At 37.5% G+C, this 17,921-nt stretch overlaps 5 protein-coding genes across 5 annotated transcripts; 3 read left to right on the forward strand and 2 right to left on the reverse strand.

Moving 5' to 3' along the window:
* Positions 1–114: 114 nt before the first annotated feature.
* L201_003942 (uncharacterized protein) lies at positions 115–2,407 on the forward strand (the record flags this gene model as incomplete). The annotated part of the gene is made up of 8 exons (XM_066219690.1): positions 115–250; positions 377–414; positions 482–532; positions 618–682; positions 756–827; positions 903–1,056; positions 1,200–1,454; positions 1,577–2,407. 8 exons carry the CDS (start codon positions 115–117, stop codon positions 2,405–2,407), a joined length of 1,602 nt encoding a protein of 533 aa, XP_066075787.1.
* A 215-nt stretch (positions 2,408–2,622) lies between these two features.
* On the reverse strand, positions 2,623–5,851 carry L201_003943 (uncharacterized protein; the record flags this gene model as incomplete). The annotated part of the gene is made up of 10 exons (XM_066219691.1): positions 2,623–3,968; positions 4,025–4,207; positions 4,263–4,447; positions 4,499–4,676; positions 4,738–4,881; positions 4,936–5,019; positions 5,077–5,220; positions 5,284–5,625; positions 5,684–5,746; positions 5,809–5,851. The coding sequence occupies 10 exons, from the start codon at positions 5,849–5,851 to the stop codon at positions 2,623–2,625; spliced, it is 2,712 nt and encodes a 903-aa protein (XP_066075788.1).
* A 674-nt stretch (positions 5,852–6,525) lies between these two features.
* Positions 6,526–8,925, forward strand: L201_003944 (uncharacterized protein; the record flags this gene model as incomplete). The annotated part of the gene is made up of 4 exons (XM_066219692.1): positions 6,526–7,126; positions 7,185–7,356; positions 7,418–8,678; positions 8,746–8,925. 4 exons carry the CDS (start codon positions 6,526–6,528, stop codon positions 8,923–8,925), a joined length of 2,214 nt encoding a protein of 737 aa, XP_066075789.1.
* A 241-nt stretch (positions 8,926–9,166) lies between these two features.
* Positions 9,167–11,728, reverse strand: L201_003945 (uncharacterized protein; the record flags this gene model as incomplete). The annotated part of the gene is made up of 4 exons (XM_066219693.1): positions 9,167–11,205; positions 11,296–11,556; positions 11,609–11,619; positions 11,688–11,728. The coding sequence occupies 4 exons, from the start codon at positions 11,726–11,728 to the stop codon at positions 9,167–9,169; spliced, it is 2,352 nt and encodes a 783-aa protein (XP_066075790.1).
* A 1,611-nt stretch (positions 11,729–13,339) lies between these two features.
* Positions 13,340–17,314, forward strand: L201_003946 (uncharacterized protein; the record flags this gene model as incomplete). Its single annotated transcript, XM_066219694.1, has 12 exons — positions 13,340–13,558; positions 13,626–13,748; positions 13,804–13,851; positions 13,913–14,368; positions 14,427–14,618; positions 14,670–14,993; positions 15,053–15,583; positions 15,637–15,749; positions 15,810–16,042; positions 16,101–16,154; positions 16,225–16,349; positions 16,421–17,314. 12 exons carry the CDS (start codon positions 13,340–13,342, stop codon positions 17,312–17,314), a joined length of 3,312 nt encoding a protein of 1,103 aa, XP_066075791.1.
* Positions 17,315–17,921: the final 607 nt, after the last annotated feature.

Consider the following 17,921-nt stretch of genomic DNA (forward strand, 5'->3'; position numbering starts at 1 on the left):
CACAGAGCTGGAACATATTGGACGCTCTCGAGTTTTTCTAAATTGGTGACTACATAAATACAAAGATAGACCGTTAGAACAACCTCACAGAGAAGAGACACACGTGCGCTTGCAATGTCAGATATACGTGCAGTAAGGAAATATGCTGCTCAACATGATTTATTCAACAGAATACATTCAATCTCAGCAGATGAGAAATTCGTTAGGGATGTAGCTGAGAATTGGTTTGATGGTAGATTTGAAGTTGTTCGTGAGTGTCTAACCGATCTGTTGCTTGACCTTTTTATCGCATCGCACACAACACTTTACAGTTTGACAGCTTTTCTCCCTTTCGGGATGTATCATGAATGAACAAAAACCTGACTGACAATCATAGCTAATCAGCGTTGCGGTAATTGGTATTGCGATCCTTCGGTTAGTCAGAACACCAATCATGTCATCTAAAGGTTGATTATGACTAATGGAATGAACGAAATGATAGACCAGCTCGAAAGCTTATGCTTATTTCAAATCTACTGATGGACATATGACAGTGAGTTGTCAGATGGCTTTTCATCAACTGACTAAAATGAACCTGAAAGAATGTGACTTTCTGACATTTTTCCTCGACAATCAAGCAATGGGATTTCAACCTTCGAAGATCGAACCTGAATCTGGCGAAATATGCTGAAGATCATGGAGGGTAAGCGGCTCTCTTTTCGAAGTAATATCTTTTCTTCTTTTTAGGTTAATCTTATAGATTGCGTTGTCTATAGCCTAATATTGGTAGATTCAACAAGAAGAGGTAAAAGAATGCCTGATGGATTATCTAAAACTGTACCGATATGGTAAGTCTATTTATGGCATCGATTCTGTCACCCTCATATACCTGTGGCTGATTAATGATTTTGGTCTGTTTTAAGGTGTTGTGTTATTAATCTTGCTTTAGAATTAAGAAGGGATTTATCGATAGATGACGAATGGGATACAGAATTGTATTTACCACCTAAAGTTGTCTCTCCTTCTGAAAAATCACAGATTGAAGAAAGGTTAGACGTTTGGGCGGAAACGTTAGAAGTGAGTTTTTACTCGCTTGATTTGAAACAGAATTCAAAGCCCCAACGCGATAAAGCAGGGATAATGCAAGGGCCTAATGATGGACAATCAACTAAGCTAATTTACTTTACTGACTGTTTTTTTTTTTTTTTTGGAAAATTCAGAAATCTTCCTTACCTTTACCAAACTTGACCAAACCACTGAGACCATTCTTTATTCATCCTTCAACATCAACCCCACCATCAATACCTTTGAATCCACCTTATACTCCAATCATCTGTTTATCAGCTTCAAGATGGGTAAATAACCCAAATGATTCAGATCAAATTCCATCAGTAACCAAATTAGGTGATAGTAATAGGACAGTCGGCTTTGATTATGTTCCTGGTGGTGGGGATGATGATGAGCTTTGGGCTAGAGTAAGTAGTCGCAGGCTCTACAACACCGATATTTGTGTATCAGCTATAACACATATGCCCCGCATACATATACATATATGTCCGTCTAATCGCTTCTTGACTAATCTTAGTTCTCAATTTAGGGATTGACACCGACGTTGTTCCACGCTAATAAGAACGATTTGCTCAAAGCAGAAAGAGATGATTTACCTTCGTTAGTAGATGAATTAGTATTATCAACTTCATTATCGAAACTATCTACCAATAGTACAGCTATTTCTTCTTCTTCAGCAACCAAAATTGCATCTAATATGGCATCTTCAAACAAAGGTGGTAATATGAACGTAACTGGAATACCCAATTCGCAATCTAGAATAGGATTGGATATAGGATTACCTATAATCCAATCCGAGGATAAATGGATTTATGAGGACTCTCAATACATTACAATTAGGTTGGAGGAATATGAAAAATATCCTAGAGATTTACCTCGTATATTAAGAATATTGAATCAAGAATGGGTATTGGCAGTAGCTAATTCTAAAACTGAAGGTAAAGCTTATGAAGCATCCTTAAGGGAATTAGTGAATTTTGTTATGAAAGATCATAAGGAGGAATCGTTTTTATTGGTACATGGATCAAAGAATGATATAGATAAAGCTATCCAAAAATATGATTCTAGTCCAAGTACCGTAAAAACAAATAAAGATAATGAAAAGAATGATGACGGAAACAAAGAAATTATATTAGAGGAACTTCCTTCACCATCAGTTGAAGGTAGGAAATTGATCTTACCAATTATTCTAGCTTTGATTTGTTCGGATATTTCAGAAAACGAAGAAGAAATAAATATCAATAAAGATTATATAGCAATAAAATTACATAGTTTAATTTCACTTTGGCCGGATGGTAATCCACCTAGATCATCATTGAAAAGGGTTAATGAGTTTTTAATGAGTGGGATTAGGAAATGATATATTAGCCACTGTATTTGTGATATTTGATATTTACATAATATGCGACATATAAGATATCTTTTCTGTTCCTAGGGAACAACGTGACACCACAAAAGTACAATGTACATGCGACATTATATTTGTTTGTATGTACAACATTTCTTCTGTTCACATTACGATGCGAAAAGATAGCAGACTATCACTGTATCAGGAAATTCAACTGTGATCGCACATCAAATCCATCCTTCATCTTTTCTCCTTTTATTTTCCATCGTGTTTGATTTCAAATTAGGCCATAAATCTCTTAATCTCCTTTCCATTTCATTTTCGTTATCTACTTCACCCCTCCTATTTACTTCTCTTTCTTTGTCTTTTTCTTGTGAGTTAAACCTTATCATTCCAGGTCTTAGAGGTGGCATTAGACTTGTTTTGTTGTATAAAGGTGATAAAGGACTTGACATTGAATGTACTGTTGTATTCGTGTTTTCTATCTTCTGTTTAGGTTTTGATTTGAAATCTTTTTGAATAGGTGAAGAAATGAATGAAGGTAATACTGGTGTAGGTATTGAATCTGATGAATCTCTTTTACTCATACCTCCCCTTTCACCTATTGCAACAGAATCATAATCGATATCGACTTTTGAGTCTATTTCTTGTACATCTCTTGGCGTTGATGCTGATGATGAAGTTTCCGAAGGTACGTAAGGTGGCGGTGGTATACTGAACCTATCATTACTCTCGTAGGTATGATTGTATGAAATGTCAATTGAAAAATTACTTGATTTCATTTCAATATCACTTTCAAGGATTGACTTTTTTCTTCGAGAAGGTAATAATAATTCTTTAAATCTTTTATTCCTTTTATTTTCATATCCTTCTTTATATCCTTTGGGTGTGTTATCAACTCTCTCACCATTCGAAGAGGTCAAAACTCTTTCAAAGCCTAATACCCTCTCTAATCTTAAGACTCTTAAATTCTCTTGAACGTTCCTATCATCTAATTTATCACCAAATTCTTTTGTTGCTTGTCTAGTCTTTTTTCGTTCTTTTTGAACATACCAATAAAACAATCCAGCACCGATACCTAGAAATACCAATATAAATACCAAAGATCCAAAATATCTCTTCTTATTTGATTTGACGATAAACGAAGATAGACATATACCTAATCCACTCGAAAATCCACCTTCTCCACAATCTGTAAATACGCATTCCCCTTTTTTCAATACATATCCATCTGGACAAGATGTACATGATTTAAGATTGTTTGATGTACATGATGAACATGTCCAATCGCACGCTTGACAGCCATAAGTATCGTCGAAATATTGATCCTTAGGGCAATATTCTACACACTTTCCATTTGACAACACTGGCCTTGATGACGGACAAGCTGAACATTCTGTAGGTGAAGAACAAGAGGCGCAATCTGTTGGACAAGGTGCACAAGTGCCATTTATTGGTGTACTGCCTGAGGGACAGCTTGAAAGACAGGATCCACCTGAAGCGAATAAAGGAGAAGGACAAGATGTGCAGGTTGTAAAAGTGAAAACGCAAGCAGAACAGGTGGAATCACATTCTTAAGGATTTGCGAATTAGCTGAATTATGAAACAACGTACGATAGCTAAACTCACTTTGACATGTACCATTTTTGGCTGCGTTGCCTTCAGGAAGGAACCACCCTTCATTACACTTCCTGACGCATTTTCCATCTTCTAGCAAATAGCCTTCTTGGCACGATGAGCATTGCAAGGTCTCGTATCCTTTGGCGTTGGCGAAAGAAGGTATGCTACAGTCAAGACAGCCGGCAGGACACGCTGATAAAGATGGAATGTAAGCTCAGATAATCACGTCATTCTTCAGATAGCTCACCATCACATTCGCGTTTCCCGAAATTCACCACAAAAACACCTTCAAGCTTAGAAAGCTCAGAATCGCATATACCAGTTGAGGCATCATAGTAAACGCATGAGCCTTGTAAGTTGACTCGAGGCGAATTGCAGGATAAACAGTCGGATGGTGATGGACCAGTACAAGTTGAACATGCAGGTGAACAGCTATGAGAATAGAGTCAGCCACGATATAGGGTCAGTGAATCAGCAGCTCACCTCTTACAAGAAGAGCTAGATTCATCGTAGTAAGTTCCATCATTACAAGATCCTTTGTTGGCGACACAGGTTGCTGAAGTAGCACTGGTAAGCGTCAAGCTATTGGAGCATGAGGTACAGGTTGCCGTCGAATTTGTGCCGGGTTGCAGAGTGCAACTGTCACATCCCAGTGGACATACTGATCTCCGTAATGTATCAGCGAAACGTGGGTATGGCGATCTACCGCTCAGCTGACTTACCTGAACAATTGCCTTTCGAGTCCTGAAAGAAACCTTTAACGCAAGTATCGCATAGACTTGAAGAGACAGAGGAATCTGTTTTCCAGCCTGCGGAACATACACATTGATTTGATGATGTACATGTACCATGTTCGCAATTGCATTCTGCAAATTCGAATTGATAAGCTTCATCGAGGCCTAACAATTTTCATAGCTTACCTGAGAGTGAGGAAATTTTAGTGCCCAAGCATTTTCCAGTTCCAGATCGACCAACATCCCATACCGTACAATCGGATGGACCAGCTAATATACAGCTTGTCAGCGTTGCGGATACAGTGAGGTACTACTTTGCAGACTTACCAGAACATGATAGACCCCAAAAGCCTGTATCGCATCTATCGCATGACTCACCTGCCCATCCGGCAGCACACAGACAAGTACCGCTAGTGGTGTTGTTTGAAGGTATACAAGTACCGTGGGACGAACAAGGTGGATTACAATCAGCTTGATATTGATGTGAATGTTAGCTAAAAGCAATTGTAATCACAAGCTAAACTTTCAGCTTACCTGATGCAGCTTTTGAGAATTTCAACCCTGTTAGATCGTTAGGCAGTTGACCTTTATCAGGTATAGCTCCCCATACGATTTTTCCTCCTTCTAACACTCCGTACCAATTTGAGGGTAGATAAAGACTCTTCCAATGGTCGACTGACCAATTCCCATTATCCCATATATCTTCTGATCCCCCATATATAGACTTTGCAAAACTTATCGGTGATACTGGTGCCGAGACTATCAAGTGATCGGAAGAGTGTGTTATATTGAGGTAGGAGGATAAAGGTGAGAGAGAAGAGTCGGAATAAGTGCCTGGTGTGAGGAATTTAGACGATGAGGAGTCATGCGCTAGAACTATATAGGAGGAAGCGATTAGCTACCAGTCAGCTATACGAATCAGCACATAGCTTACTCTGTGAGGAAGATTTGCCGTCTAGGCAGTGATCCGGTGAACAGACTTGAGCAGCCCAAGAAACTTGATATGAGGTAAATTAGCTACATTCTCGTTTCGCGGGTAGAATCATGAAGATGACTTACAAGTAGCTGACAAGGCGAAGGCTGTGATGCTTGAGTATAGCATTCTGGAGTATAAAGATAGTAGATGTTGATGGTAGTAATACGCCTCGTTTGTGTTGTTAGTATTTCACAAATGAAAAGAGATCAGGAATATCAATTACGTGTAAGTCAGGTATAAGTAATGTTCCCTCTTGAACTCTTCAAGTTTCGCCGGCAACTCCCCCCTCGATAACAACAAGCATGCATACTGGCCGATCATTGTTGAAGTTTCAGTAAGTCAAGGTTGATGTATTGTATGTTAAAGGGTTACAGTCGCATACAAAAAGAAAGAAGAGAGAACAATAAAAAGATGGATGTAAGAGTGAAAGGGGTCCGTTTCAGCTTTTTGTAAGCTTTAAAGCACCAATCTGAAACTCAGCGAGGAAAACACGTGGTGTGCTAAGCGTGAAGCTTCCCACGGTTGGTACTATGGTTAGTTCCCATTTCCGGACATTGGCCACGCGTCTGAGTGTGTGTGTGTGTGTGTGTGTGTGTGTTTATGAACATGACGCAAAAGGTCTGTGCATCATGAAGATTAGAGTATTGATTTCTTTCGATTAAGCTGAAGATTTGTTATTTCTTTCAACCTTTAAGTCTGTATAACACTATTCCTTCATCATTGATAAGTCTGCTTCTGGCATTGGTATCGGATCGGATGACAGGATAACATTCAAGTGAGACCTTCTTTACACCATCAATATGGCTTCATTATTCTTGGGTCAACAAGATGATATTCAATCGCCTGAACCTATCAATGGACGTGATTATTTAATTAAATTACATAAATATTTACAAGTTAATGCAAGTCGTTTATCACCATCACGTCCATCGAACACAAGTACTATAGGTCCAAGTATATTACAACAATCGTATACATTATTGACATTAGGTTTGGATCCAAATTCAGCTCCTTTATCAAGATCTTTAAAAGTTCCTTTAACTTTAGGTTTTGGTCAACCATCTTCAAATCCCTCTTTAAGGACAAATCCACCAAAATACATAAAACCTTTATTGCTTAGATTACCACCAGATAGATTATTATATCTATTATTAAGATGGCAGACCCTCCCTCAATCACTCAACCATGTCGGAAGAACTGATGTACCGATAGAAGAAGGTATACCAGTTTCAGCAAGAGGTGCAAGATTGAGTGATGCAAAGATTATGAAAGGTAGTGTCGAAGGTGATGTCAGAAGTGTAAGAAGTTGGGTAGGTAGTATGAGATCTGTTAGTATGGGTAGTCTGGTTAGTAGAGAAGGTGGTAAAGGATGGTGGGGAAGAAAAGAAGAGATCAATGAAGGTAAGCTCAAATATAATTTCCACCGAGAATATATGGCTAAATTTTGACTGTTGATTAGATCAAATCCTATTACAGCTCTATTCAATGTTTACTCTTCTTCCTGCATTACTGATACATCCGCCTTTCGTATCTGAACCTCCAATATTGGAGCTGATAGAAGCTGGAGGATATACACAATTAGGTGGAATAGATGTAAGGGTGCCGTTGGATATATTGCGGAACCTTCAAATGTAGGTTAGCTATTAAAACGGCTCCTAACGTAATGTCATAAGCTGACGTGTGCAATCGCAGACTTGAACTAGAGGAATATGACCCGAGAGCACTACTTATACCGCCGAATCCCGGTATGAGAAGTTTAACAGTCAAAGACGTACAAGATGGAGATGATTGGATAGAAGAACTTTTGACAATTCCAGCGGATGAGGAACAATCAGGAAGTCAAAATCAATCTCAAGATATAGAAACAGATAGTAAAAAATCTGAAAATCGACCACTTAAAGCAAGATTCCCAAATTTACATCATTTATCATTAATCTCAACTACATTATTGAATTTTCCTTCTTTACCAGAATTGAATTCATTAACACACTTAGATCTATCAAACAACCTTTTGAATACCTTACCTAGTTCTTTATCAGGTTTAACTAGTTTAACATCATTAAATTTATCTAATAATGTTATTGTTTCATTAAGAACATCTTGGGAAATAATACCTAAAGTGAAATCATTGAATTTAAGTGGAAATAGAATTGATAACTTAATTGGATTAGATAAATGTTTAAATTTAGAAAGAATTGATTTAAGAAGGAATGAATTGAATGATTTTGAAGAAATCGGTAGATTATCTGTTTTACCTAAAATTAAAGAAATTTATTGTTCAAAAAATTATTTCAATGATACTATTGCCAATGTAAATGAAAATAAAGAAATTGAATACAGAGTTGAATTAGGTATTTTATTTAAAGAGGAAAATCCAAATTCACAAATAACATTTGATAATACACCTTTCACATGGTCAGAAAGTCGAAAAATTGATTTAGCCTTGGAGAAAAAAGGGAAATTGAATCAGATACATTCACCAAATCCAAGTATTCAGCAGCATCAAAATTCTACCCATACTCGATATTCTTCTGAACCTACTTCATCTATACCAAAATCGCCCAATCCCAATCTCAACGCAAATACAAATACAGATACAGATATCAATCATTCTGCATCTAGGTTCAATTCTGTCAATTCAATTGATCAAAATAGATTATCTACTCAACCTACCCCTAAAACAACAACAACAACAAGTGTGAAATCACCATCATCAACTGCATCAGCAATAGCCAAGAAAAAATCAAAGAGACGAGTCATCAATCTCGATTCACCAAATGATATTACAGATGATGGAATTAGTAATACTAAAAAAACTATAGAAGATAGCTTGAGAGGTAGTTTGAGAGTACCTGGGAAAGTGATCGAAGAGCAAAGTGAAGAAGAAGAGGAGCAATCGAGCGCAGCGAATGATGATGGTTTTCAACGTAAAGTAGGAAATCATAATAATGGTGTTAGTAATAATGGTAACCTTCATTCGAAATTCGAAATTCAATATTGTTAGATTAAACAAAACAAAGGATGAAGATATTGAACAGATTGACGAGAATTCAAGAGATATTCTTGGACCAAATCATCAGCAAGAACAACAGCAGCAGCAGCAGCAACTTCAAGAACCACCAAGTATTAAAGTTGTCAGCTCTAAAAGGAAAAATAACCGAAAAGGTTTGAAGAAAGACACATTTGATCCTATCCCTTAATATCATAGTTTGCATTATTTTTGTAACATGGCATCTCCCATCAAAGAGTTTTGTATACATGTATGTTGTATTATATTTTCCTTTGCATGGCATAATCAATATGATATGAACGGATCAACGGGTATCTTATAATTTACAAAGTGTTACTTGATCGATATGGCAGTTTATAAATGAAGTAATTAAGAAGAATTGATATATTCCACCAAAGTACATATGATACATGATTGATACGGATACTAATTTATACTTTGATACCTACACCCAAAGGTCTTTTAACAACTCTTTGTAACCAACTTTTCTTTTCTTTCAATTTCAATCTATCATGATCCCTTGTGGGATGATTTGTTTTGATATTAGATGATGATTCAGTCGGTGTAACAGGCTCGAAAAAGCTCATGGGCTGTTCGTGTTCTTGTTGGACATGTTCTGCTTTAGATAATGGAATAGGAAGCGGTAAAGGTGGTGCTTCACTATGACTGGGTTTAGGTGCCGTTCTAGGTCTTACGAAGGGCGTTGAAGGTGCTTCATATTTGGTTTTATGAGCGTTAGATTCGTGATGTTTGACCATGGGTTCAAGTTTAGGTTTGACTTGTTGTACTTTAGTTTCTGATGGCTGTCTTGTATGGATGTTGTTGATGTTGTTTGAAGGTGTTGTGGCAGTCAAGATAGGTAATTTTGATGATGGTTTAATCCTTTTTAGCGTTAATGGCGGAGGTCTATTTTTAACTTTGTTTCGAGAAGGTGGGGATCCAGATTCAAATGAAGATGAATCACTCTCATTATCTGACCCAGAAGTGGATGTGTATCCTACATTACTTCTTAATGTACTATTTGAAGGCAAGGAAGAAGGCGAAAGATTGGAAGGTTTCGAGCTGATTCTAGGGGGTGGTAATAACGTTGGCATGGGTGATGAAATTTCTAATTTCTTCGTTGTGGCAGTCGTGATTGTTGGTGAGATAGGATTAGATATCGATCTTTTATGTTGATTTCTAATTTTGGTACTATCGTGATTATCACTATTATTGCTGTTGGCAATACTGTTGATGGCGAGATTAGACCAAGGATGAGGAAGAGGTTCTTGATTTATTGATGATTTCTTGTGGAATGATCTTGAGATTTTAGGAGTTTGTAATTCTAAAAATGAATTATCTTTGGATTTAAACTTTGAATTTTGACCTTTTTGACTTTTTTCATTAATAATTTTTTTGGTTTTAGGTTTAGGTAAAGATAAGATTGAAGTGAAATTTTCCATTTCCCATTTATTCTCCTCATTTTCATTCTCATCTCTTGCAACTTTGTTTTGGTTATTGTCAATCAAATTAGAATTAGTAGTAGTAGTAGTAGTAGTAGATGGTTCAGGTAAAGGTTGTGGGATTAAAGCGAAAATTTCAGATAATAACCAAGCGAATTCTTGTTCTTCTTCAACATCTGACCACATTGAACCATTTTCAGCTTTATATTTGACTGTTTCACCTTGTCCTAAATTTCTTTCACCATTACCTCTTTCATCGATTCCAATTCCGCTGGAAGAAGAAGAAGATTTTGATTTGGTGGTCGTTTTGGTATTGGACGAAGATGAAGGTTTTCTGGTTTTTTGGGAATCACCAAAAAATCTTTCAATTTCAGTCAAAGTTGAATTTGGTAATGGTCTAAAATGTTTTGTATTTAATCCATGTATTTTATTCTTATTTTGCTTTTGTATATTAGCAGAAGAAGAGTAACTCGATGCTGTACCTAACAGAGCAGCAGCTTTTCTAGGTGCTCTTGATGGTGTTAAAGGTGATGGTGGTAAAGGTTTTTTCGAGTATTTGTCTTTAGTACTTATCATAGATTCCGGACTTGAATTACTGACAAAAGCTCTTTTAGTTGGTGATGGAATAGGCGAAATTGGTGGTGAAGGTCCAGGTTTTATAGTTGGATCGTATGAACTAAATTTACCTAAACCTAAATGCAATGATGATTCTAACATGATTCTCTCTCTTTTATATCCAATAAAAGTATCCATATTAAGCATTGTGGAAGAATGGTTATCTAATGTTTGCTCTATTGAAAGTGAATCTGAAGGTGAAAACGTTGGCGAATCGTTGCATGAAGGTAATCCCAAGAAAATATTAGATATATTCGCATGAGTTTTTGATAAATTCGTTTTTGTCGATGTTGAAGATGGATTTCGTTTAGGTAAATTACCAGAGAAATTTGTAAATGGTTTAGGTGAATTACCACCACTGATTGAAGGTGAATGTGGGAAAGATAATGTTGATCTACGTTTTTTGGCGTTTTCTAAAACAGAAAGAGTATCGCATATATATACATGTATCAGCATTTCCACAACATTCTTTTACGTCAGACAAAGAGTTATGAAACACTTACTAGAACCAACTTTAATAGCAGTAACACCTTTTTTCTTTCGAACTCTTAAGGGTTTAGTACTTCCACAATTTTGTTGATTCAGCGCTGTTGTGATATTTCTTAAACGGATTTGATAATTTTCTAAATCTTCATATTCATCAATATATGAATCACTTTCTCTACTTATATGTCTACTCAATGCATCTTCTTGTATACCAGTACTATGATGATCTGGTATACCTCCTGATGATGAAGAAGTTACAAGATCAGGAGATTCAACTTCTGTTCAAGGTCCTAAAGAATCAGATGATAGTGTAGGTGATTCAGGTATAACGCAATTTGGATCTAAATAGATATTAGATAAAAAAGATGAATGTGTATTAGTTGAAAGATTCCGTGATAAAGGAGAAGACATTCCTTGATCTTCTGCTTGGTTTATATATTGATTTGACATGATGAGGAGGTGGTAATCTTGATTGTAGTATAGTATAAAAGCGAGCAGGCAAAATGAAACCTGCTTGGCAAAGAAGGGATATCCAGATAGGTAAATTCGATTAAGTTGATCAGTGGCGTAAAGATAGTTTGGTCTACCCGTTGCTTTCTCAGTTTTGATAGGTTCAGATTCCGATATATAGCTGCAAAGGACTATGTAGGTAGGATACTCGAAGATTGTAGTTGGCGGTAAAGAAAGACTGGCGTTTCTTGTGATAGATGAAATAGAATGTGAAGCGGTAAGATTAAGTTTCGGTAAGTCAGGTATATAATTATATAAATTATGTGAATGGGAAAATGTAGATGATAGGGAAATTATCAATAAAATTTAAATACTTTAAATATACTCAGTCGTCTCAGATAACATAGATCGGTATCAGCAGACAGGTTATCTTCCATTTTTTTGTTCTTCAACACGCACAAAAAGCAACGTTGGACTGAAATCAAGCTAAAAGCTAAAACGTCTCATCAGTAAACAGAATTCTTATTGTCACCTCTAACATTCCTATCTTCTTCCCCTGGTTTAGTTTAGTGTATAAGTGTATGATTTAAGCTCAAAGCGTCGATCATGTTAAGCTCTCTCCTCTCATACCACAACACAATTGAGAAGTGCTTGGTGTTGTCCTTGCAATCATCCTTTTTGTTGTTGGTGAATCTATAATGTTAAGTTGCCGGATCAAGCGACCTATAATGATGATTATCCTTTCCTTTTGTTTTCCCCTTATCCATTCTTCCGATCATTGTCTTCCGTGGCCTGTGAAAGGAGGAAGTGTGCTCATCGATTAATCTTCGCTTAGTAGTGTAGAGAGTCGCAAGTTTGTATCGAATGACAATAGAGGCGTTGTAAATTTCAAGTATGAAACGAAAGAACAAAAAAAAGACTTTCAGAGAACAATAGATTTTGATCAATGAAAATCAAAATTCCTAGACAACTTGAAACACATCCCCATTTACCGGGTGCCTGAATATGATCATTCCGAGCGTTAGTTAGGGTGGGATGATTCTTTTTGTTTTTCCACTGTTCTATATACCATGAGAGACTCGTCATTGCTCAGAGGTACGTTCTCACTGCTTTCAAGGCTGATGAAAGATGCGTATACATACTGTATATGTATATATGTATATATGTATATATGTATATATGTATATATGTATATATGTATACTGTTAACAGAGACCGTCTTCGCAGCTTGTCTGTCCGTATCAGGAGTGCGTGATTTCCTTGTCTTTATTTCGGTTAACCACTTTATAACTTTATATGCCGGTAATTTATTGCGTAACGATGATGTGGCAGCCAGCTTTAATTTGTCGACGCGTCTAAACCGTGCGATGACCACGTGGAAGCAATTGACTTCCCATTTACGTTCACGTCGACGTCCGTCTATAACATCCACTTTTAATGACAACAACCAGTAAATGCTTTGAATGGATTGATTTTATGCTTATTTTGCGAAATATCATAAAGAAATACCTTCCTTAGACGTCAAGAGGTATTGATAATTATCAAGGAAGTTCTTCCTTGATATACCTAAATTCTCTACTTCTTCCTTTTGATCCAACGCTAAACACCACCATGTCCAATCTTCCTAATATCAATACAGGGCAACTGACCTCGATGTTCTCATCAAGGTTAAGTTCAGCTTATAACCAATTAAGAGGTGATCTTGGTGCACCGCAAACAGCGACGGAGACTATAGATAAACTTGTGGATAGAATAAATACTAGTGCTGCTGTAGAAGATAGACGTACAGCTGTCTTAGGATTAAAAGGTTTAAGTAGGGATTGGAAAGAGGTAAGTTTGAGGTCCTTCTGGGTCCTTACTGAATGTGACCAAATTGACGTATTCGTTGACATTGTAGGATGTTGGTTTCCGAGCTATGACTCCTCTCATTGCTGTTTTAGAACATGATGCACCTTACGATGTTGAAATTGCTAAAGCAGCCTTGGAAACTCTGATGCAGCTTTGTGAAACTGCTGAAAAGGTTAGCTTACTCTTTTACGGTTCCAAAGGGTATAGCTGATTGTGTTCCATATTAGCCTGCGAAAGACGATTTAGGCCTCAAGTTCACAGATGCGTTCCTCGAAGTGAGCTTCGCTATCTTACAAACTTAAGCAATTAGCTATCTAACCGTCCTATCTTCCGTAGCAACCTAAACCGCTTCATACATTACTATCATTATTATCTAATTCACCATCGTTTTATCCTCGATTCTATTCGTTGCAATATCTGTCACAACTATTGACATCCAGACCATCAGTTGCACAGTCATACATAATGTCAGCTCCACCACCTGGAGTTGATGGTATATTATCTGTCTTAGATCCAGCTCCCCCACCAGGAAGTAATAATAACGAGTCGGGTCAACAACAACAACCTCAATTAGGTGGAGGTGCAACTGAAATGTTAAGAAATGAAGCTTTGTTACTTTTACCTGCAATGTTAGCTGGTAATGCAGATTTACAAAAAATCGTAGCTTTTTCAGGTGCTTTCGAAAGATTATTCCAAATTATCGATTCTGAAGGTGGTGTAGAAGGAGGTATCGTAGTCCAAGATGCATTAACTGTTATAGGCTGTTTATTGAGATTTAATGTTTCAAATCAAGTAAGTCAAATAATACTTCTACCCTTCGTGACGTGAAGTACTGACAATTATTGTGTAGAATTACTTCCGAGAATTATCACTCATCCCTGCAATTCCACGGATAATCGGTTTCCCTTCACCTTTACCCGCAGATGTACCTTCGCCAGATGAATTCGCCCTGCAATATTGGCCAGAACAGAAGATTTATAATACTGGATTGGTACTTGGCTTGATCAGAATGCTTGTAGGTGGACCTGGGGGCGGTAATCAAGTGAGTTCTGATCAAATCCCCAAAAAGTAATCGAATGCTGACGGCACGTAGACCGCTATGGTGACTGGAGGTGTTACACGGTCTTTACTCGAGCTATCTCTTGCATCGAATGCTCCAAATGGTATTAAATCTCAAGCTCTCAACACTCTCACACCTATCCTTCTTTCTTCTCCAGCAAACCAAGATCTGCTTTCAAGTCTTCTGATTTCCCCTCTTGTCGCCGTACATGCGGATGAAGAACACCCCAATGGCGGTTTCGTCAGGATACCCAATAAGCCCACAGCTGTTTCATTGGTCACAGCTGTAATCGATGGCGATCCAAGTGCGGGAGGAAGAGGCTTAAGAGGAAGAGCTGCAGGAGTAAACATGTTTGAGGTGAGCTGATCTCTGATCGGTAACGTATGTAGGTCATAGCAGCTAATGATAATCTTTAGGCGTACGTTTCAGGCAATGATGATGCTCGAATTGGTATTCTCTCTTCCATGATTGCTCCACCTCTAGATAACCCAAATGCGAACTTCCCTGATCAACCTCAATCAGCAGGATCATTGATTCTTTCTGGACTTTTAGATTTACCTCATTCTTCTGAAATCCAATTTGATCCTTATCGCCCACTATTCTCTTGTCTTTTACTTTCGCATTTAATTCGAAATTCTGAACATGCCAAGAAATTAGCTAGGGATATTAGCATTTCTTCAGGTGATTCAGGTGATAGTGCTATAGCAGATGATGAAGATAAAGTTTCACTTGTTCAATTAGTTGTTGGTAATTTGATGATGGCTGCAAGAGAACAAACTGACTGTGTCAATAGAGCTGCCAAAGAAGGTTTAACTCATGGACCATCGCCTGAAGAAGAAGATTGGACTAGAGTCATGGTTGGTTACCTGGTTTTACTGTGTACTTGGTTATGGGATAGTCCAAAGACCGTTAAAGAGTTCTTGAGTGAAAGTGCTAATCTACAAGTGGTAGGTTCAGTCGTAACCGATATGCTATGATGATAAGCTGACCCTCGAGATAGCTCATACAACCTATTACACAAACTACCGGAATTGATCCTTTGGTACAAGGATTGAGTGCATTCCTTTTAGGTGTATGCTATGAATTCAATCGAGAACCAGGGGAGATCACTAGGTATGTTTACAATCTCCGCGCAGCCTGTCTCATACGATAAGCTGATTAGAACGCTTGTAGAGCTACACTCCATCCCATTCTTCACTCCAGAATCGGTCCAGATCAATTCGTTTCTCGGATGGCTAGATTGCGAGAAGATCCTAGATTCAGAGCTGTTCAACCTGATGCATTCGATACAGAAGGTACTGACGCTACCGCTGCTGCCGTTGCTGATGGGGAAACAGATGAACTTGATGAAGGCTTAGAATTATGGTTTGATTGGGCATTTGTTGATTTCTGGAAAAATCATTACTGTAAGCTAAGCCTTCCGACATATAATGGTTCACAATAGCTAATACCTATGCTCTACAGACACCATACAACGATCTATCGCTATCGATCCAGACGCTGTGAGAGGTTCTGGACGTAAGTTTTTCATTTCCCTTGTTTCTAAAATGTCTCGCCAAGGTTGTCGCTGATATCTGACCGCTTGTAGCTGTTGATGACGGTGAGACTGCTGCGATCATCATGTCTCTTCGACAAAAACTCAAAGCTCAAACCGACGAGGTTGTCCAGCTTCAATCCAAATTAGAAGCCTTAACCAAGGAAAACAAGCAAGAAGTGAGTATCGAATAAATCCATATTGGGGTATGTGATCACGAAAATGGCTGACATTGCTTGTCCTTCCGCAGAAAGATACATTAGTTCATGAAGTCGATTCCCTCTCCTCGCAGATAGCGACTTTGACCACACAACTGCAGGAGACTGCCTCGTCCAGATCAACCCTAGAAGAAGAATTATCAACTCTCAGAAACGAGCATGAGTCGCTTAAAACCGTCGCTGCTTCAGCCGCATCAACAAAATCTGAATTGGAAAGCGTTTCTGCAGAATTATCTAGCTTACAAGCAAATCACGAGAAAGCATCTTCCGAATTAGGTTTAGCTAAAGCAAGCTCCAAATTTAGAGAAACTAAATTGAAGGATCTAGAAGCCAAAGTCAAGGATTTAGAAGAGAAAGCTAAATCTGCTCCACCTGCTGCTCGAGTAGATAACAGTGCTTTGGAAGAGAGTCAAAAGGCAAACGAAGACAAGACTAAAGAAATTGATGAATTGAAAAAATCCTTGGAAGATTCTAAAGCTGCACTTGAAAAGGCTGAAAAGGCTTCTAGCGAGAAGAAAGAATTGGAAGATAAATTGAAATCATCTAATGATAAATTCAAATCATCTGAAGAGAAATCAAAAGAATTAGAAGAAAAGACTTTGACACTTGAAAAGAAAATTGAAGAATTAGAAACTAAATTGAAAGCTTCTTCCGCTTCCGCTTCAGCGAATGATAATGATAATAATGCTAATACTGGTGGAGGATCAGGTAAACAAGCTAAAAAGAGAGTAGCAGAATTAGATTCAAAAGTTAAAGAATTAGAAAAATCTTTGGAAGAAGAAAAACAAAAGAGAGAAGAAGAATCAAAAGAACATGAAGATTTATTAGTTCTTTTAGATGAATTAACAGCTAAAAGAAATGTAGATAAGAAGAAATTGAAAGAGAATGGTTTGGAAGTTAGTGATGATGAAGACGAAGAGGAATAGGTGTTATAGATCATTCGGTAACGCTGAGAGACATATGCATTATAGTATGCTAGGATAATGATATCAACTTGTCGACATGGTATTGATCAGTTCATACGTGAACATGTGAGCGCTACGCTACTGTAAATGATGGTTAATGAGATCACTTCGCCATTTTCACATGAAAGATACTTTATTCGGGTTTTGGAAACGAACTAATCCGTTCTCCACCTTCTGACAGAGCATTACCAGGGGAAGGAGAGCGATTGACTGATTATTTTCAATTTTGGGTTCCAGTCACGAGGTATAAAAGGTTTTCTTCCTTTGTGCTACCAATGTTTGTTGAAACTCTGTAATTGTACGAGGAGGTATGAATGGTGGTCTTTATTTGCCATGTTATATAGAAAAGTGTTTCATCCCTGGTCACAAGTAAAAGTGTCATGTGAGATGAAAGGATGCATAAAGGATTGTGATCAATGACACAGCAGTGTACGATGAAAGGATGTAATCTTCAAAGTACTTAACTGATTGGAACGAGTTCTATGGGATCCAAACAGATATGTATAAATAGGATCTTTAAGTTTTTCTTATTCAGCTGATTTTACTCTTATTATCTTATCTTATCTAA

Source organism: Kwoniella dendrophila, chromosome 5 (assembly GCF_036810415.1).
Source record: "Kwoniella dendrophila CBS 6074 chromosome 5, complete sequence".
Classification (NCBI taxonomy): domain Eukaryota; kingdom Fungi; phylum Basidiomycota; class Tremellomycetes; order Tremellales; family Cryptococcaceae; genus Kwoniella; species Kwoniella dendrophila.